Genomic DNA, 18709 nt, shown 5'->3' on the forward strand with positions numbered 1-18709 from the left:
GCAAGTAACATTAAAGTTAGAAACAAATTAGTTCGAAATGTTTTTTCGACAAAAACCTTATGAGATAGCGGATATTATCACCTTACCAACACCTCCAAAACATGAATAACAAAACAACTATTTTTCTTCAATGGTCTGAATTTTCAAGGTTGAGGTGCGGAAATTTGAAAAATGCACAAGTTTCCCATCATTAATCAGCACGAAGATTGGCACAGCATGGTAAAGTTATTCATGTTGATGTTTGAGAGACTAAGGAAGTTATTGGCATAGGTGGTATTTTTCGTTTCATGCTTTTGGTCGATCGATAGCCAAGCGGTTCGGCGTGGATGCTTTGTTCACTCACTCGAATTGACTGCCGTGTTGGTCGGTGGTTCAAGCCCTAGTCTGAACGATTGATCTTCACTTGCTATCGTCCAACCCGTGTTAGGAATCACACGTTAACAGTTAAGACCTCGTTAATCCTTAGCTCGCACAAGTTTCGACTTCTGAGGGTGGTCGTTCGTAGGGTTGCGACAGCTGGTTAACGGAAAAACAAATTTTTTTAAACAGATTTTTCTATAATGAAGTAACCAGCTACAAATATAATCAGTTTGTGTTAGTTACCGAATTAATATCGAAACCAATATGAAGGCCAGTCAAAGAAGTGAGAACGTGATGGAGTGATATTTCATATCGAAAAAAATAAATTATTCGTTAGAAAAGTCACTTTATACTTCAGACCAAAATGGAAGAGAAAATCTAAGAGTTCAAGAATGTACTAGGACTATTTTTCTTGATACACATACTCAGTAAATAACGAAAGATAAATTCATTGATGATTTTTAACCGAAAAATGTAAAAATTCATATACAGGGTATTCCAAATTTGTAAAATTGTTTCAACAGGTCAGGTTAGGAAATAATCGACATACAAGATTCATAATTGTTATTCACCAAAAATTATATTGAGGATGAAATATAGGGTGTCGTAAAATTGAGGTACTTGATGTTGTCGTAAAAAGTATTTCAATTTAGAGTGAAAAATAAGGCAGCTAAGTTCTAATTCTTTCATGATTCCAAAGACATAAAAAATAAATATATATGATTCATTATATATCCTTCTATTCAGGACTTAGAAAATATATTTGATTTTGGTTCAGAATATTAGTAGAATATCGTTTCATACTGGAAGATTTTGTGTTGTGGCGATCCAAGAAAGAGAGAGTAGGTTTTTCATTTCAATTATTCAACACACCAAATATTTAATACGATATGACAACTCAGTGAAACGTACCACATGCAAAAGAATGCCATAACGAATTCTCAGATGCGTGACTGCCATGCCGTCATATCCTTTGGTTTACCCGTAGTCTGTTAGTACCGTACGTCGTTCGAAGTCGATCAGTTACCGGCAAATTTTTTCGAAATTCTAATGTAATATGGATGTCATAAATTGACGTCGAACGGTTAGTCCACATTTCAGGCATTCTCCATGCATATAAAGATATATAGGCACTTATATCCAAATATTTTAATTCATACTCACGTGAACTGAATATGAATCTGATGGCGAATGGGTAGTATGAGAAATATGCCCTAATGATATAATCAGAGTGAACATAATTAGTTTTCAGTGATTTATGATTTGTAGTAATCAACGTATTTTTCTTTCTACAAAGAAGATGATCAATACTATTAGGGTATAAAAACTATATATTCTATTGAAACTCAGAATTCCAAATTGAAACATTCCATAAATTCGTATGACTTTCTGCAACTCTCGTTTGTAATTTGCCTAATTAGGAAAAATTGAATCGACATTGTTGATGGTATCAACACTTCTGCATGTTGTATTGAATTATCTGCGAAGCAACTCGCAATTATAATTTTTAACCGGATAGCTTACGTATTTTTTCAAGTAGCGGTATTTAAACAACTTTCTATGAATGACTTTCACCGAAGATATGAATTTAAGAATGTGAACAAATACAGAAATCATTCTTGACACGTTGGAATATTAGAGGTCCAAAATCTGAACCCGTGCAGAACTCTGGAGAGGCAACAGACATAATCTACTTAAATACGTCAGTTTGACGATCTCAACAATACTTGAATAATCCAAAAATCCCAAGTTCAATGTGTTCTTTGCAAAAAAATTACGAAAGGGACAAAGTGAAATCCAGCTGAATTGATGCTCGACTGTTATTCTTTTCATTTACTCAAATTTGATATGAGTGACTGAGACAATTGTAGACTGTGGCAATCACTGACTTCATTAGACTTTCTTTTCAATGATTATGATTTCGTATCAGCCGAAACGCAATCAATATTCAGTTTTCATCATCAAATCATTTTAAAGACAAAATAATAATTAAGGTATTTCACAATATCCTGTGAACTCCCTCTACCACCTATTTTTTTAATAGACAAATTTATAATTGAGGTATCTCAATTCCTTATGAAAGTCTATCTACCACCCCTCTTCTTTTTCATTCATATCCTCTCACGGTTTGTTGTCATAGAGATTTGTTTCGGGTAATATTTCAAAAACCCACCTGCTTAGTGCCTGAAACCTGTCACTGCCACCTTTGATGGTACCTTGTGACTAATTCAATTCCATAATAAAACCAACGAAACAAATAAAAGTGGACTCGTAATTAATTTTTGAAAAATGATACTGCTCGTTTTATTAATGTTAGGGAGGTAGAAAACAGTCAGAACCTGCTGCAGTTTTTGGTGAAGTAATTCATTTTTTTAGTAATCAAACCTGTTAATTAGTATCTCCACTTGCATTTGTAGAGATAATGCGTACAAAAACATTAATCCTACAAAGACATTGTCACTAGCTGTATAATGATTTTTTTCCTTAAATTTGTTAGAGAATCTGTCCAATCTATATCAATTATTACATTCAGTTCATTTGCGAGACGCAACAAACCTGTAAGTGGGGCACCTATGGAGTAGAAATTTTGTATATAAATCATTGTATTTGATCTTGTCCTTCTGGCTAGAATGTGAAGATTAATTGACGATAATATATGAGGTGAGTTGAGTTTATTATTAAGAAGCCTGTGAAGAAATGATATTACACATATTTTGCGCCTATTTTGCAAAGGAGGTATCCTGAATTCATCTCTCAAATGAGATGTTCTCACTAAACGGTAGTCTGGCCATACGTGATATTTTTTGAAGTAAAGATATCTTAAGAATTTATTCTGAAGTTTTTCCAATTCATATAATGTGGAGTTATATTCGCCAAACCATATATTTGATCCAAATTCCAATTTACTTCTAACCAATGTGTAGTAGAGTAGTTTGATCGAATGTATATTGCTGAAATTTCTAGTTTGCCTGATAATAAACCCTAACAATTTATTTGCATTTCTTGTAATATTTCTTACGTGATTCTTGAATGCTAATGTATTATTATATGTAATCCCTAAGTCTTTTATTTCTGTATTTCTTTCAAGAGGGACCCTATTCAGTTCATAACTGAAGAGAATAAGGTCTCTTTTGCGCGTAACCGACATTACTGAACATTTATCAATAGTGAAAAATAATTCATTTTCACAACTACACTCATAAAACTTGTTCAGATCTTTTTGTAGCATTACACAATCCCTCACTGTTTGTACTTATTTATAAATTTTTAGGTCATCAGCAAACATTAGGCATTCTGAGAATTCCAGCACTGCTGACAAATCATTTATAAAAAGAACAAAAAATAAGGGACCTAAATTTGATCCCTGTGGGACTCCAGAGGTAGCTGCAAATTTTCTTGAATATGAACCATGATATTTTACAAGAGAATCTCTGTTTTCCAAATAGCTTTTGAACAATTTGAGAGTATTTTTAGTTAAACCATAATGACTCAACTTCAACAATAAAATATCATGATCTACTTTATCGAAAGCTTTTTGGAAGTCTGTATAGATAGTATCCAATTGAGATTTGTTTTCAAGTGCCTCATATGCTTTGTGACTGTAAGTTAACAAGTTTGACTCAATAGATTTATTTCTTACAAAACCGTTTTGCTCCACCCTGATATACTTTTCAACAAACTGATATAATCTGCTGTATACAATATGTTCAAATAATTTTGCTGGGGCACACATAATAGATATTGGCCTTTAATTTTCAATAGACGTTTTATTGCCAGATTTGAAGATTGGAGATACTATAGATATTTTCCATGCAGAAGGAAACACATTAGTAGATAGATATTTTTCTATCTTTGTCGATTGGGATGTTCTAGATATTGGATCATTAATTGATGAAACAATTCAATTCAATTCAGTGTCCGCAAAAATATATGCATTTTTCTTGTTTTTCGCAAATGCAAAAGTGACATTATTCCTTCAAAAAGCAACATTTTCAACCAATAAACATTCGTAACTACAATCTACTATACACAGATCAGCAAATGGAGCCATGTACATAGGGAAAAATTTAGGCACCGATCTATGTTATTACATACTCTTTCTATAATACTTTATTCAAATTTGTAGAACTCTTCAAATTCACCTTTCCATCCATAAATATACTACTATTGACAATTTAATTCAACATAACTGATAGAAATTGGCACTTACATGGTTTTGTTTTCGTTATGTCTACTTTATATCAAGACAATGTAAAAATGTCTATAAATTCAAATAAAGTATATTGCAAAGAGTATATTACAGTTTATAATGGAGATAAGTATCTAGTAAGTATACTTTATTATGTAATAAAAAACATTTTTTAGATATTTCAAAATATAATGGTACTTAGATAAAATTCACATTCACACAGCATGAGTACCATCTAACTATGTTGAAGAAGTTATTGATTTTTTTTTCTCCATATCCCACACCCTACAATAATTGTTTACTCTTTTCATTCAAGTACTAGATTCCCCACTTTGTGCTTTCTGATGCATTATTTGTCGTAAATGTTGCCTAAAAAGTGGTATTCACTGAGAACAAACACCACAATGAAAAAACTTCAGAAACATCCCTTAGTCTACAAGCAGAAGTTTAATCACCTTGCTTCATCAACAACCAATAGAGTATGCAAAAATTTTGACTTGAATTCCATTTCAACTTTATTTTTGATTGAACTGAATGTCCTCGTAATGTTTTTCACACTTCCTTTTGGAACACCTTGGTATTCTGCTGAAATCGGGCCATCATTTGAATATTGTCAAATATTTGACATGTATTTTTTTAGCTGTGCATGGTAAACTGACATACAACAAATAGAACTGTAGGTGAAAATTTTGTTCCATATTTGTTGCCAATTGAGGTATATCTGATGAACATTTTGGGCCAAAAACCTTTTCTTCAATAGTAAGAAGAATACATCTGATGCGTGTCATTACTTCTAAATTCACTGCCACCAGTTATTATTTGGACTGAATCCGAAGCACATTTTCAGTATGTCGTATTGTTTTGCATGCTATATCATGCAATTTGAAAATTCATAACCATTAGCAATATTACCTACAAGACATTTTTCGAAATTTCACAAACAAAATTTTGCATGAGAGTGGACGGAGGAAACATAGAAAAACTAGAATTTTCATTCGATTTCTTCTTTGCCATTGATCAAAATAGGGGATCTCATATAGGTTTTTTTGAAAAATCATGTTTATTTTATAATTCGAAATTCCACTAACTCTACAAATTTAGTAGAAATTACAGTTTCAGTAACTGATATATTAGTACAGTCAGTTTGTCAAATAATGGCTGAAAAATTACCCGATGTATGAAACTTAGTGAGTCGTTAGAGAATGATGAAAGAAAGCTTATGTTGCGATGGCCACCTGCTACCTGTGGTGATTTTGGAAAGAACTCAATAAATACATTTTTCCCGAAAACTATGCATTTTACAGGAAAATTTATCAAACAAAAAATGAAGAGGGCATAGTCATCTACAATCAATGTCATTGGTGCTATGTTGTACAACAAAAAATAGTGCGTAGTAGGTGGCGCTAAAGTTCCAAAAAAAGTGTTTTTCCACTTTTTTGTTTTGAAATTCTCATTTTTCAGCTACGATCCAAATGGAAAAAAATTCTTTTCAATTTTGTAAACAGCTTTTATTTTAACTTTTTTTTATACAACTTACCGTTTCAAAACATTACTGTTTTCACTCATGAAATCGTTATAATTTCAACGTTTCCAATTAAATACTAAACTGTTTTTTAAATCAAAATGAAAATACTTTTAGAACTATTTTACAACTTATTTTACAAGTGATAATTCCGCTCAATAAAACAATTTATATAAAAATTTAATGAAAAGGTTTCCATAAAGGGCTTATATTGATAGTAATTTTCACTAGTTATATGTTATAAACAATACAGATTATTACTTCTTGATTAAAAAAATGAAAATACATCTGTTATCTGCTCCGTGGCTGTCCTTATACTTTGTGAAAGCGTAATAGTGAAATGTTCACTTCAGTAAGCTGTAGCTCTGAAACGGTAAGTTGTATGAAAAAGATTTTGAGATAAAAGTTGTTCATAAAATTGAAACGAACATTATTTCTATTTGGTTCGTAGCTGAAAAATGAAAATTTCAGGACAAAAAAGTGGAAAAACCTACTGCATCTACGCCACCTACTACGCACATTTTTAGTTGTACAACATAGCACTAATGATATTAATTGTGGATAACGATGCCCTCTACATTTTTTGTTCAAAAACCGTCACAGGTAGCAGGTGGCCATCGCTAGGTAAGCTTTCTTTCATCATTCTCTAACGACTCACCATTTTTTTGACAGATTGACTGTAGTATATCGTCAGTGATGTAACAATACCTCCTATCTTTCAAAAAATGAAAAATTCAGTTTTCCTAGAAAGTTATTCCTAAGATACTGCGCATGATTCAAAAACCACCTAACTTGCAAAAACTGTACTGTTGTCAAGTTTCTTCGTAAAAACAATACCTCCTATCTGTTCACGCTATCATGTATCGGGCTAATACCGCCTATCTTTTTGCGTGTGTGAACCTGAACAGATCTTTTTGCAAATATTGAAAGTTTTTTGAGAGAAACTGATTGTGTAGTTAGTGTTAGTGTAATCTGTATTCCACGGAAAAGCCGGTATATACATAATTTTTTCAGGTCAGGTTACATTTCATTTGATCAGAAATTTTCAGAACATCATTCGACATCCTTTTCTGAAATGCATGTGCCTATTTTCAAAATGGACGTTTCAAGAAGTTTTCCTAATTTTTTTTTATTTTCTGTTGTTTATTCAATGATTGCTCAGTAAGATGATAGAAACAATTCAAGAAATCACAAATTCAACCTGTACATAGGAGGTTTTTTTCAGACTGACTACATCATGAGTTTACGTACGTTGAAGATTCTGAACCTAGTTTCTAAAGGTACGCAAAATAATATTGTACCCGTGCCAGAGCTTCCCAATCAAGAGCTTCCAATACAAGAGCTTCTCACAGAAGAAAATGGTTTCGTGATGAATATCAAACATTCCGATTGTCTTCGAAAATCAGTTAGTCTCAACAATTCCTTGTGGAAATATCCAAAGCCATAATCAAACCTCTGACCAAGTTATGGTAGAAAATAACAATCAGAGTTCGAATAATCCTAACGGAAGCATTCCTTATGCAAGTGAGAAAATAATATCCTCAAATTTGAGATCTGAAAATGTAACATTTGAGACTCCTTCCACTTCAGGCTTATCTTGTATTTCTAAGAGAATAGTAGAAGAAAATAGTGACTCCAAAAGTTGTTTTAGTGGGTCTATTTATGAGCCGGAACAAAATGGTGAGTCGAGTTCTAGTGCTTCTGAAGAACGGCATGAAATCAATTTGCCTGAGACTCAGTTGGAGCAACCTATGTATGGAAATATGGAAGAGGGTCGTAAAAAGAAGAACAAAGCTATCCAAGCGGATTGGAAGAAAAATAGGAATGCAAAATTGCGTGAAAAGGGGAAAGAGTACTTAGGATACAGCAGGAGTAGAGATGGAAGTATGAGATCTGAAAGAAACATGGGACAAGCATGCAATTCGTGTTTCTGTAGAAAATCTTCCAAAAGACCATGTAGCGCATTTTCCGAGAAAAAAAGAAGATAACTTTTTGAATACTTCTGGTGGTCATTAAGTTGGGATCAGAAGAAAATGTATGTTTGTTCGCACGTATCACAAGTGGTAACCCACAAACTGCTACTCTGAATGAAATATCTCGTAGAGAAGGAAATTTCAATTAAACGTTGAGCAATGGTCAAATAAAAGTACCTGTGTGCAGGGAGTTTTTCTTAAACACATTAGGCCTTCGACCTTTTACTGTACAAAGCTGGGTGAAACAAAGTATAAATGGAATGCGAGAAGAAATACAACAACAGAACGAAAAAAAAAGAAGTTTAAAGAACAGAATGAGTATTTGAATGCTTTTTTTGAAGAATAACCTAAACAACTGTCCCATTATGTAAGGAAAAATACTAGCAAGCTGTACCTAGAACATTTTACATCTATGAAGCAGCTGTTTCATAAATACACAGACAAATGTCAAGAAGGTGACGTAACACCTTTGGGGAGATACGTCTTTGAAAAAATATTTAAGGAAAAAAATCTGTGTTTGTTCTCGCCTAAAAGGATCGTTGTGATATTTGTATACAGTATGAACATAAAAATGTACTAGTTGATAAATGGAAATAAAACATCGATGAGAAAGAAAAAGTTCGCAAAGAGAAAGAGAACGACGTTAAGAAGCTGGAGAAAAGAAGTGCATTCTATTAACAATGGATTTGCAGGCAGTGAAAGTAGCTCCTTATTTAAATGCCACCTCCATTTATTTTAAAACAAAATTAGCATGTCATAACTTCACTGTATACAATGTTGAAGATCATGAAGTGCCTTGCTACTGGTTCACAGAAATTGATACAAACCTTAATGCTTCTATTTTTGTAACTTGTTTATTACACTATATCACAAGAAAATGTTTGCATCGAAAACTTCCTATTATCATCTATAGCGACGGCTGTACGTTCCAAAATCGGAATGCGATCATGTCTAATGCCCTTCTTAACTTCTCAACTCTTCACAAGGTAACGATTATGCAGAAGTTTTTAGAAAAAGATCACTCATAAATGGAAGTAGACTCAGTACATAGCTGCATAGAGAGAAAATTGAAAAATCGCAAAATTCATTCACCTAGTGACTATTTAACGGCAACAGAAAATGCACGACAACACTCGGAGCCTTATAACGCTATAAAATTAGAATACGATTTTTTTAATGATTTCTCAAATGTAGCAAACTTGCAATATGCGTCAATAAGGCCCGGAAAAAAGTCATCAGATCCTACTGTTACAGACATTGTTGCTATAAAACTATTCAGATGGTGATTTACAGATCAAATTAGATTTCGGTAAGGAATGGGAATCGCTGCCTTTGAGAAGAAAAACTGTAGGTCCTGACATAATATACCCTCAAGCGCATACTTCCCAATTGCCACTGAAGAAAAAAAAGTGGTTACACTTGCAAGCATTGAAAAGTGTTATTCGAAAAGACTGCTGGTCTTACTATGATAATCTTCCTTATATAAACGATAGTTAGTTTGATATCTTCGATATCAAATTCATCTTAATTTAAAAAAACGTCTCTGCACAAGTGTTACTTAAGTTTTATTGACGGGTATTAAATTCATTTTAATACCTCCTAACTGCAATATTTTCAGACGCAATATCTCCTATGTTATATAATTATGAATACTGAAAATTTTGAAAATACATGAAAATATAAATTTTCTGAGTTTTATTTCCTTTTTCAATGATATATTTGCAGAAAAAAACTTGAAATCGATATTGTCAGGATAATAAAAACATTTTTATCGCTTCCTGTAAAATCATGTCAAAGGAAGATAGAAGGTATTGTCACATCACTGACGATATGCAGAATGGATACATAAAAAAGGTGACTTGTTCGATTGATGGACCTAATTATTTCGTAGAAATTCATTTTGAATATATATTGAAGAAAATAACTTTTTTCTAATTTCTACTAAGTTTGTTACGATCGGTTTCGGTTTATTAGACCATTTTCAAGTAACTGTTACTTGAAGTTACTTGAAAATGGTCTAATAAACCGAAACCGGTCCTAACTAATAATAAACTTATAAATTAGACAAAAGTTATTTTCTTCATTATACAATCAAAAAAGGTAACGTTTTTCATTACTTTCGTATCTATTTTTCACTTGTGGTCACAATTTTACTGAATATGTACTGTTTCAGATCCGTTAATCTGCGTAATAATCATTAACAAAATAAAACGCATACCATCAACAAGCTGATTCTACAAAGCTTATTAAAATTAATTCGGTAGTAGTTAATTATCACTTCATGATGCTTATTCTAATTATGGGTATCTTCTGTGGCTCATTATTTTTATGGATTCAATGATTATAAATACATATGAGTCACTATTCAGCCGCTTCCTTATAAGTATCCGAAGTTGATTGGGAATCGACTTGACTGTTATTGGCAGTATATTCAAAAATATTGAGGATGATAAGGTAATGGAATTCTTCAAGATCATCGTAATTAGCCTATAGCGAGAATCACATACTACCACGTTGAAAAATATATTGATAATAAGAATTATATATGAAAAATATTCATTCTACTGAATACTGAGCTATTAGAAATAAAATTGATAATGTTCCGAGAACATCATTTACTATGATATAACAAAAATCACGTTGAGGTTCTTGTTTTCTGGTTGATTTTTCGATATGATCTTCAACGTAGGCAGCATAACTTCCATTCATTTCACACATAATATATACAAAGGCAATGACGAATCAATTAGGAAAATTTCATGCTAATTACAATATGACTTTAATGTAGAATCAGCCGATACAATCTCCAGCGTAACTTCTGAAACATCTTTAGGACTTGTGATTGACGTATACATTTTGAATTCAATAAAAACGGGGGCTAGCATCGGAGAGTCTCACGAACTATAAAATAAAGCATATCTGATAAATGCTGATGGCAATTTATGCCAGTGGTGTACACCAATGGAAAAAGTAGAGTTGGAAGAATTAAATATTAGTTTTGATATACAAGGTGATAGATATCTTTTCATTTTCGAGTATGAAATTTACCATGTTTTGTATTTTGATACTTTTATGTGTTTTTGATACTTATTCTTGGTCCGTCCACTAAGCAGTGCATCGGCATTTTCTTCAATTGATTGTAGATTTGATTTTCGATATTTTGTTAAGTTTTCCCTACCCATTTATTATCCATCACACCAAAACTCCATAAATACCAACAATATCATAGTGAATTTTATCATCCCTTGTTATTGACTGATAATTTTCAAAGCTTCATTTTTTATCTGTCTAAAGAAGTAGAGTTGTTCAAGAATTTTTTTAAAATCGTTACAGGGTGAATAATTCTCTTTCCCAAATAGCAATAATAAGTCTTTTATATTTTCAGAGGGTTCCATACCAAATCACCTATCGAGTTCCAGAGTTCAAAACTTTTATGAGTGGAACTCGCTTATCAACTGGTCACTAACTTACTGAATAAACATTGAAATTCACAAGTCTGAACCGTTTAATAACGCCGAACTTATGTACCATTTGTGTAAAACGTATCCTCAATAAACCCACAGAAGATACACTGTGATCTTTCTTCCGGCAGTCCTGCCAGACTTCAACAAATTTGATCGAAGAAGTTGAAGATCAGATGCTTGGCTAAGCCAAGGTGTGAAATCTAAATGTACTAGCTTATTAATTTTTCTTTCAGATTCAGATTTAGATAGTTTCAGATTGATAGTGTCATTTTTTCTGTGTCTGAAGTTATATGAACGTGTATCAGTGTATCACTTGAATGGATTGATATTCTCAGATATTTTGAAACAATGCGATAGAAATGAAGGTCCCAAACTATAAAAAATTCTTACAATATGAGCAGTAGCCAAATTATCGTCTGATAGCAATTTTTGAAACATTTCTTAGTGTTGAATGCGTTTCATTTATAGTACGTGATAGATTCAGACTATTTAGTTTCACCTGAAGAGTCACCAGAGAGATTGATGATGGTATTTCTTGGAGAACATAAACCACTTGGTACTACTACTGAAAAATAGCTAGCTCACGGTGGACTATATTGTGGCAGTGTCTTGTAAAAACCAGTTCTGTTGGGCAAAAGGGCTACGTTCGTGAAATTAGGAACACAAACGCTCTTCAACTTCAAGAAGTTGATATTCAGAGGGCTTCAAATACATCAGGTTTATGAAAATTTCTTAAAGATCACAACAGTATTGGAGACTCAGAGCCATAACAACCAATAACTAACATGTTTTTTTCATGTATCATTATAGAACATATTTTTGTTTATATGAAATACTTTCAGAAGTTGAAATATTGATGTGTCTGTTGACTAGTTTAGTGATCCAATAATTTTTCTGAAAAAGGGGTTGGTTGGGTAACAGGTGCCTTCCATTCGGAGAAGGAAATCAAGGTTTCAATTGTTTTTATCTGTAACCTATTTTTTCTTATTTGAAGTACGCGTGTTCAAATCCTACTTTGAAAATCATGCGTATTTTAAAATTACCATGGTAACATTAAGAGCCAAAGAACCGTTAATTCTAAATGTCAACTATGTAGTTAATATTTACGTTGTAACATCAAATGAAATATTACCAAAAAATGGTTTGAAAGCTTCATTCAAATATTTAACACCCTTAATTTTCTGAATGAATTTGGAAAGTACAACCTGTTTAAAATATTGATACTTAGGTTTCATAAATCAGGCGGAATGAAGTGGAGATTAATATCTACTACTAGCATTCTTGGAAACATAAGGTTGCATTTTCATTATTGTAACTTTCAATATTGTTTGGCATTACTTTCACAGAGGCGCTGAGCGCACACCAATGTTCACATTTGGAAACGATTCCTGTTCCTTCTATCAATTTGTGAACAAAGTTGGGTCAATTACATTTTTCGCATCGAGAGCTTTTGACAAAATAAAGCGAACCAGAGCAAACACCAGGGGTAACTATGGATCTTTGGTACAGGAATTCAACCATTCAACCATTTTACATTATCAATTCTAATTTCCAAAAAGGTTGGTTGAGGTCGGGATAAATGTCACTTAGAGAAATAATTGTTTTCTTGTCAACGTTCCGAATTCAATGAAATTTCTATTGAGGGCTCGAAAAGAAGTGCCAAAGAAGAATTTATTAGAATTCGAAACTTTAGCAAATAAACAATTGTTTTTATAAAAATAATTGATTCTGTTACCCAAGCAACCATTTTGGAAATAAGTCATTTGATCACTGGACTGATTAGCTGATTGATTCTTCTCTGTATCTGTATCTGTAAAGTAAGGAGGGGGAGTGTATACCCACAGCACTTAGGCCACATGTGACCCATTGTACATCCTCCCAAGGAGTTGTCCTCTTAGGTCATCGTCCATCCTGTCCTTTTCAGGATATAAAGGAGATGTCTCCCAGGTCACTGGGAGACATCTCCTTATTGACGATAACTCCGGACACTCGCATAGGCTGATTGATTCTTATTTCCATGTTCATAATAAAAATATATGAGGAATTCAAAGAGTAGACAAAAATAAAAAATAGCGTAAAATAGTGGTAGATAACTGGTCTTTAAAAAATTTTATCCACTTCGCGCGTGTTTTAAATACCGACTTCCTTATGGTTACACCACCGCTGGTTATCATTGAATAAACTCACGAATGCCAGTGGCTTGATTGACCATCGACTGTTTCTTTTGAAACGGACAGCGAGTGAATAATACTACTAAATGCGTGTCTTGCTTCTTTTCATGCACTACTCTTCGTAATTCACCTTTTATCTGATGTTTGATTGACTAGTTACGTAAGTAGTCGGTAGCATCGCTTCACAGTCTGTTCTTGAACGTTTCAGCCGCGATATGGATTGTCTGGACAATCACTGATAGGTTATACGGTGGAAAAATAATGACTGCGTTGGAATTTGTAGCGGTAAATAATTTGGATGAAAATAAAAATCATCGCTGTTGCCTAGTCATGGTATAGACACAATTGAGCATAAATGACGTTTAGCGTTAACTATGAATATGTGAAAAATGTCTATTATTTACAGAAAGTTTGATTCTCAAGTAATTACTGATACAAAGGAAACATATATGGTTTCATGATATTTTCGATAGTTGTATATACCGTATTTGATGAATATTATAGTTTTACGACTTCTTGGAACTTGAAACATGTCACAATCGGGGTTGAATAGACGTAAAACTGCTGCCGGTATGGAAAGTCCCAAATTTGAATCAGCATATAACGTTTGCATCAATATCGTCAACTCCAAAGTTATGTGTCTACTGCAGCAGTATTAAGCAATATTCCTGTTGATATTGTTTGTTGCCAAAAATGTTCCATAAAGTTGCTAAAAGGTTCTGTTTCCATCGACAACAAACTTTGCTCGTTGATATTTGTTGCCGGTTCCCATTTCAAGCGGTAATACCGGAATAAAATCGGCAACATGCAGCAATAAACGCGTGTTTCTGCTTGTTGCTGTTGCAGTGGAAACGACTGGCACAAATAAAGTAGTAAAAAAATTGTATCGTCTTTCCGTATCGTGCTTCATCGTAAATCCAGAAATATTTCATTTGAGTGTTTGGGAATTAATCGATAATGTTACACTGTATGTTATCATAAACAGCAGTGTGATCAGCAATATTTCCATTGTTTGAAATTTGCGTGTTCTTTCAGACATATTGGAGCAGTTTGACATAATAGTCATTCGAGATCTGTGCTGAAAACACTACCGTTACTTACTCTTTTCCCGAACAATCATATTTTTTATGACAATAAGGGCAACCATATATACATTTGTGTGGGAAATATTTTCACGTATGTGACTACCAGCCACATATTAGTCTGTATATAATATGACATATATTTTCTACAAATTTTTAACTTTTGCATTTTGTTATATAGAAAATAAGGATTATTATCATTATTGAAACTTAGTAAACTCATTTCATGGGGCAACTGAAGAAATATTTTGACGACTGCAATAATCTATTCATACTTTCGAGAAATCAGTAAAAATTTCGTGAAGTTTCGTGAATCAGCTGTTATCAGGAATTTCACTAGCCTTATCAAAATCTATAATATCCAGCCGATTTTTGAAAAAAAATGGGATACTTTTTTCTGTTATACTTAATTCGGTTACTTCCATCCAAACGCAATAACAATAAGTTGTGAATAAAGGTTCACGTCTATGGTTCAGTAACTTTCTATGTGTGGCTTCATGATCTTCCGGTATCCTCAATATAATATTAATAATAATAATAGTTATAATATTTATCTGCCAATCAATTTGAAATACACAATAATCTTAGTTAACGACAAGTAAATATAGTTTCCACAGCAGGATAAATCTGTGCCTGGGTTATATCATTTTAATATACTTACAATAGATTATAATGAATGAAATATAAAAATAAAGTTTCTTTCAGTATGAACAAAAAAGGCACTAGAAAAATTTTATATAGATATTACATTGAAATCACATATAGTCGATATAAATAAAAATATTTAGTATGAACAAAGAAAACACTGAATTGCGAAATCAACTGTGGATATTAGAAAATGAATTCCTGATTCCAACTCTTATCATATGGGGTCATTGGTAATTATTTTGATATTTCACGCGGAATTATGAAGCCTTTCTTTTGAGTTACACAGTCTTTGGGGCTGGTTAGGATGGTGATACCATCTTTCTTATTTTTCCTCGTCAGCGAGATAAAAAACCTCACAAATAAACATGGTCTGACATTTAGGATCATGCAGGTACCGGTAGGTAGCTATTTGAATAGTGTTCATTATTTTGAACATTTCCGTTTTACATATACATATCCATGTATAGAGTTACTTACTTCCTTTCTTTGGAAGACTCCCTCATCCTTTTTTTTTTGTATCAAGATAGAGTAGTAGAAAACCAAAGACTTTCTTTCCCAAAAATTAATCACTCCAAAAAAAATATAACCCCTTCAATCCGTTTTACTCCTTTCTACCCGCACTGTTTTCAGTAATTTGGGCATTACGTCAAGGCTTACATTGAAGCTCACTACGTTTCCTAAAAGCTCATGATGAAGAATTGCTCATAGGGAGTTGATGCTATATACCAAGTTTCGTTTAAAAAAAAATGACGCGAATGACAATTTTCAATTTTTTCTGAAAATGGTCGATTTTTGAAAGGCTCTAATTCAGAAACAGGTTGTCTTGAGAACCTCGTTTTTGTTTCAAATCATGGAAAATTACATCTAATTGAAAAGTGTATGAGAAGTCTATTCACGTAAGATGCATAATTTAGGCTTTATTAACGAAAAATGGGAAGAAGTGCTCATTTTTCGTTAACATTTCAAAAAGGAAATGATAATCTTGTTGAGAAACCCTCTTAGTCAATGTTTCTTACGGTTTTTTTTGGTAGTACAACCTTCCACAATCTGAAAAATTGGCACAACTTGTTGAATAAAGATTCTGCTGAATGAAGGGCAAATTGGAAAGTTCATCCTGAAAAGTTATTGCATGAAATTAAACCACTGAAGGGTCCAATTAGTCAGTAACTTGTCGTACTCATAAACTTTACCTACAAATTGAATAATTGATTGAACAAATTAAATTTCGATATTTTCTATGATTGTCAACGTTTCAGAAAATACTCTTTTTCAGTTTTCAAAACCCAGCTTGTCAACAGCTATATTTTTTAAGACACACGTGTGTCAAAAGGAAATATATTTGTCGAACAGTTAGAAATTTAAGTTTTTCATTCATTCCATTTTATATTACGCAGTAACTTTTCGGTAGAACTTTTCTGTTTGCTCCCTATTACACTTCAGCAGATTGTCTAATGATTTAGCTGTCTTCATTTTTCAAATTGTGGAAAGTTATTTACCCCAAAAAACAGTAAGAAATATTGACTCCTCTACAAAAAATATATTTATATTCAATTACATTCATCTTTTGTTTCAGGATAAACCACACAAGTGTAATCTGTGCAGCAAGTCTTTTCCTACGCCCGGCGACTTACGATCTCATATGTACGTCCATTCCGGCTCATGGCCGTTCAAGTGCCACATCTGCTCGAGAGGATTCTCCAAACATACCAACCTGAAAAATCACCTGTTCCTTCACACCGGTAAGTCTCCACTTAACATAGATATTAGATTAATCTCGAGATTAGTGAAACGCAGAGGGTAAACCGAGCGTTAAAATGGATTTGTCAGAATAGTTTAAGAAGAATGATTTCTTCACGGGGCTCAGACGTATTAAGAACGGAACGGGGTGTCAAAATGTCACAGATGTCAAGGAGGCATGTGAAATTTAAAAAATGGGATATGCTGCTCGTATAATCGAATGTTTAGATTCACTTCGTTGAGCTACGTATTATGTCTTACGAACAAAAGATCTCGAAATATTTTTATAATAATATATACCTACTTAAAAAAGATAGGCATCATCAGAACTTACCTTATATGCTGCTTCTCATCGTACTAGTTTCATTAGTACATGTTTCAATTTCATTTCATTCTTTCATGTTCTGAATGATAGTCCAACACATACCTCAGGAATTAACTAAGCATTTCGCCAGCTCAGGTTTGGTTTGCAATAAATTAAGGTCGACAAGCGAGACCAAATGGTAGAATATTTTTCCAAAAGCGTAATGGTAAAAGTTGGATTTTCAGGATCACTCTGGTTATTGAAAAATTTGTAATTAGTTTTACTGATTTTTTTTGTTGATTACGACTCCGAAATCAATGCTTGTCACTGCGTTTTGAGTACGAAGATACGGCCACGCAAAAGTCAAAAATCCAGTCATTACCGGTAATAAAAACTTCATGACATCTTCTTTCCACGATGGCATGTCATTTTCATTTTTTGTCCATATCAAATGCTCAGTTTCCTTGAAATTAAATTAATTATCTGTTGAAACAACAATTATTCATCAAACTAAATGTCACTTTAACTTTGACAAGGGACTTTTTCGTCGAGTGGCAGGGTTCTAAAATTGAACTGGAAATGAATGCTATGTTGTGAGACTATTTTAGCTTTCGAAAAGATAATGAATGCGGCCTCCTTTTTTGTCAGTTAGATTGTTCCTTCCACAATCATTCCCATGTTTGTAGTTTGGATGGAAAATCATGATCGTAGTCTGTAGACAGCAATCTCTTTTCTTGTATACTTTGCACTCGGCTTATGTCAGCACGTTATATTTCATTGCAAATAAATGGAACAAAATGTAACCTTGCTGAAGCTAGATTTAATTATTTGCAACTGGAACTTGAAAAATCATATAATTTAATGAAAATTAATTAAGAATGTGATGTTTTTTCAGCTCATAGTTGCATTATTTGAATTTAATTTTGGCTAAGTTAGGTTATCTATACGTTGGAATTTATTGCTTTAACAGATCCATTATTTGAAGGAAATTAACCATACTTGATGAAAATCCATAACTTATTCAAGTAATGCTTCATTGTGAGATTTTCACTGGACGATTTACAAAACCCTAACACGTGTTTCGCTATACTTGAAGCTATTGTATGGGAAACACATGTCAATAAATGTAATGTGCTGACATCAGTGTGAAAAAGAAAATTTTACTGTTTGTTACAATATGAAATGGGCGAATGAAAAAAGTGGATTTTTAAGATTTTTCATTGCCTGATTTCCTGAAACAGTCAATTTTTCAACAAGTT

The 18709-nt window shown here is 32.9% G+C and overlaps 1 protein-coding gene across 2 annotated transcripts in view; it reads left to right on the top strand.

Moving 5' to 3' along the window:
- Positions 1-18709, top strand: part of LOC111503294 (uncharacterized) — a 578705-nt gene that overhangs the window by 141956 nt on the left and 418040 nt on the right. For both annotated transcript variants that reach the window (XM_074175409.1, XM_023157565.2), the window contains exon 5: positions 16983-17148. In XM_074175409.1, the coding sequence (XP_074031510.1) occupies positions 16983-17148 (166 nt within the window). The remainder of the gene's footprint in view (positions 1-16982; positions 17149-18709) is intronic.

The sequence above is a fragment of the Leptinotarsa decemlineata genome, unplaced genomic scaffold (genome assembly GCF_025532065.1).
Source record: "Leptinotarsa decemlineata unplaced genomic scaffold, Ldec_3_MD MMD2_tig00001019_RagTag_RagTag, whole genome shotgun sequence".
Taxonomy (NCBI): Eukaryota; Metazoa; Arthropoda; class Insecta; order Coleoptera; family Chrysomelidae; genus Leptinotarsa; species Leptinotarsa decemlineata.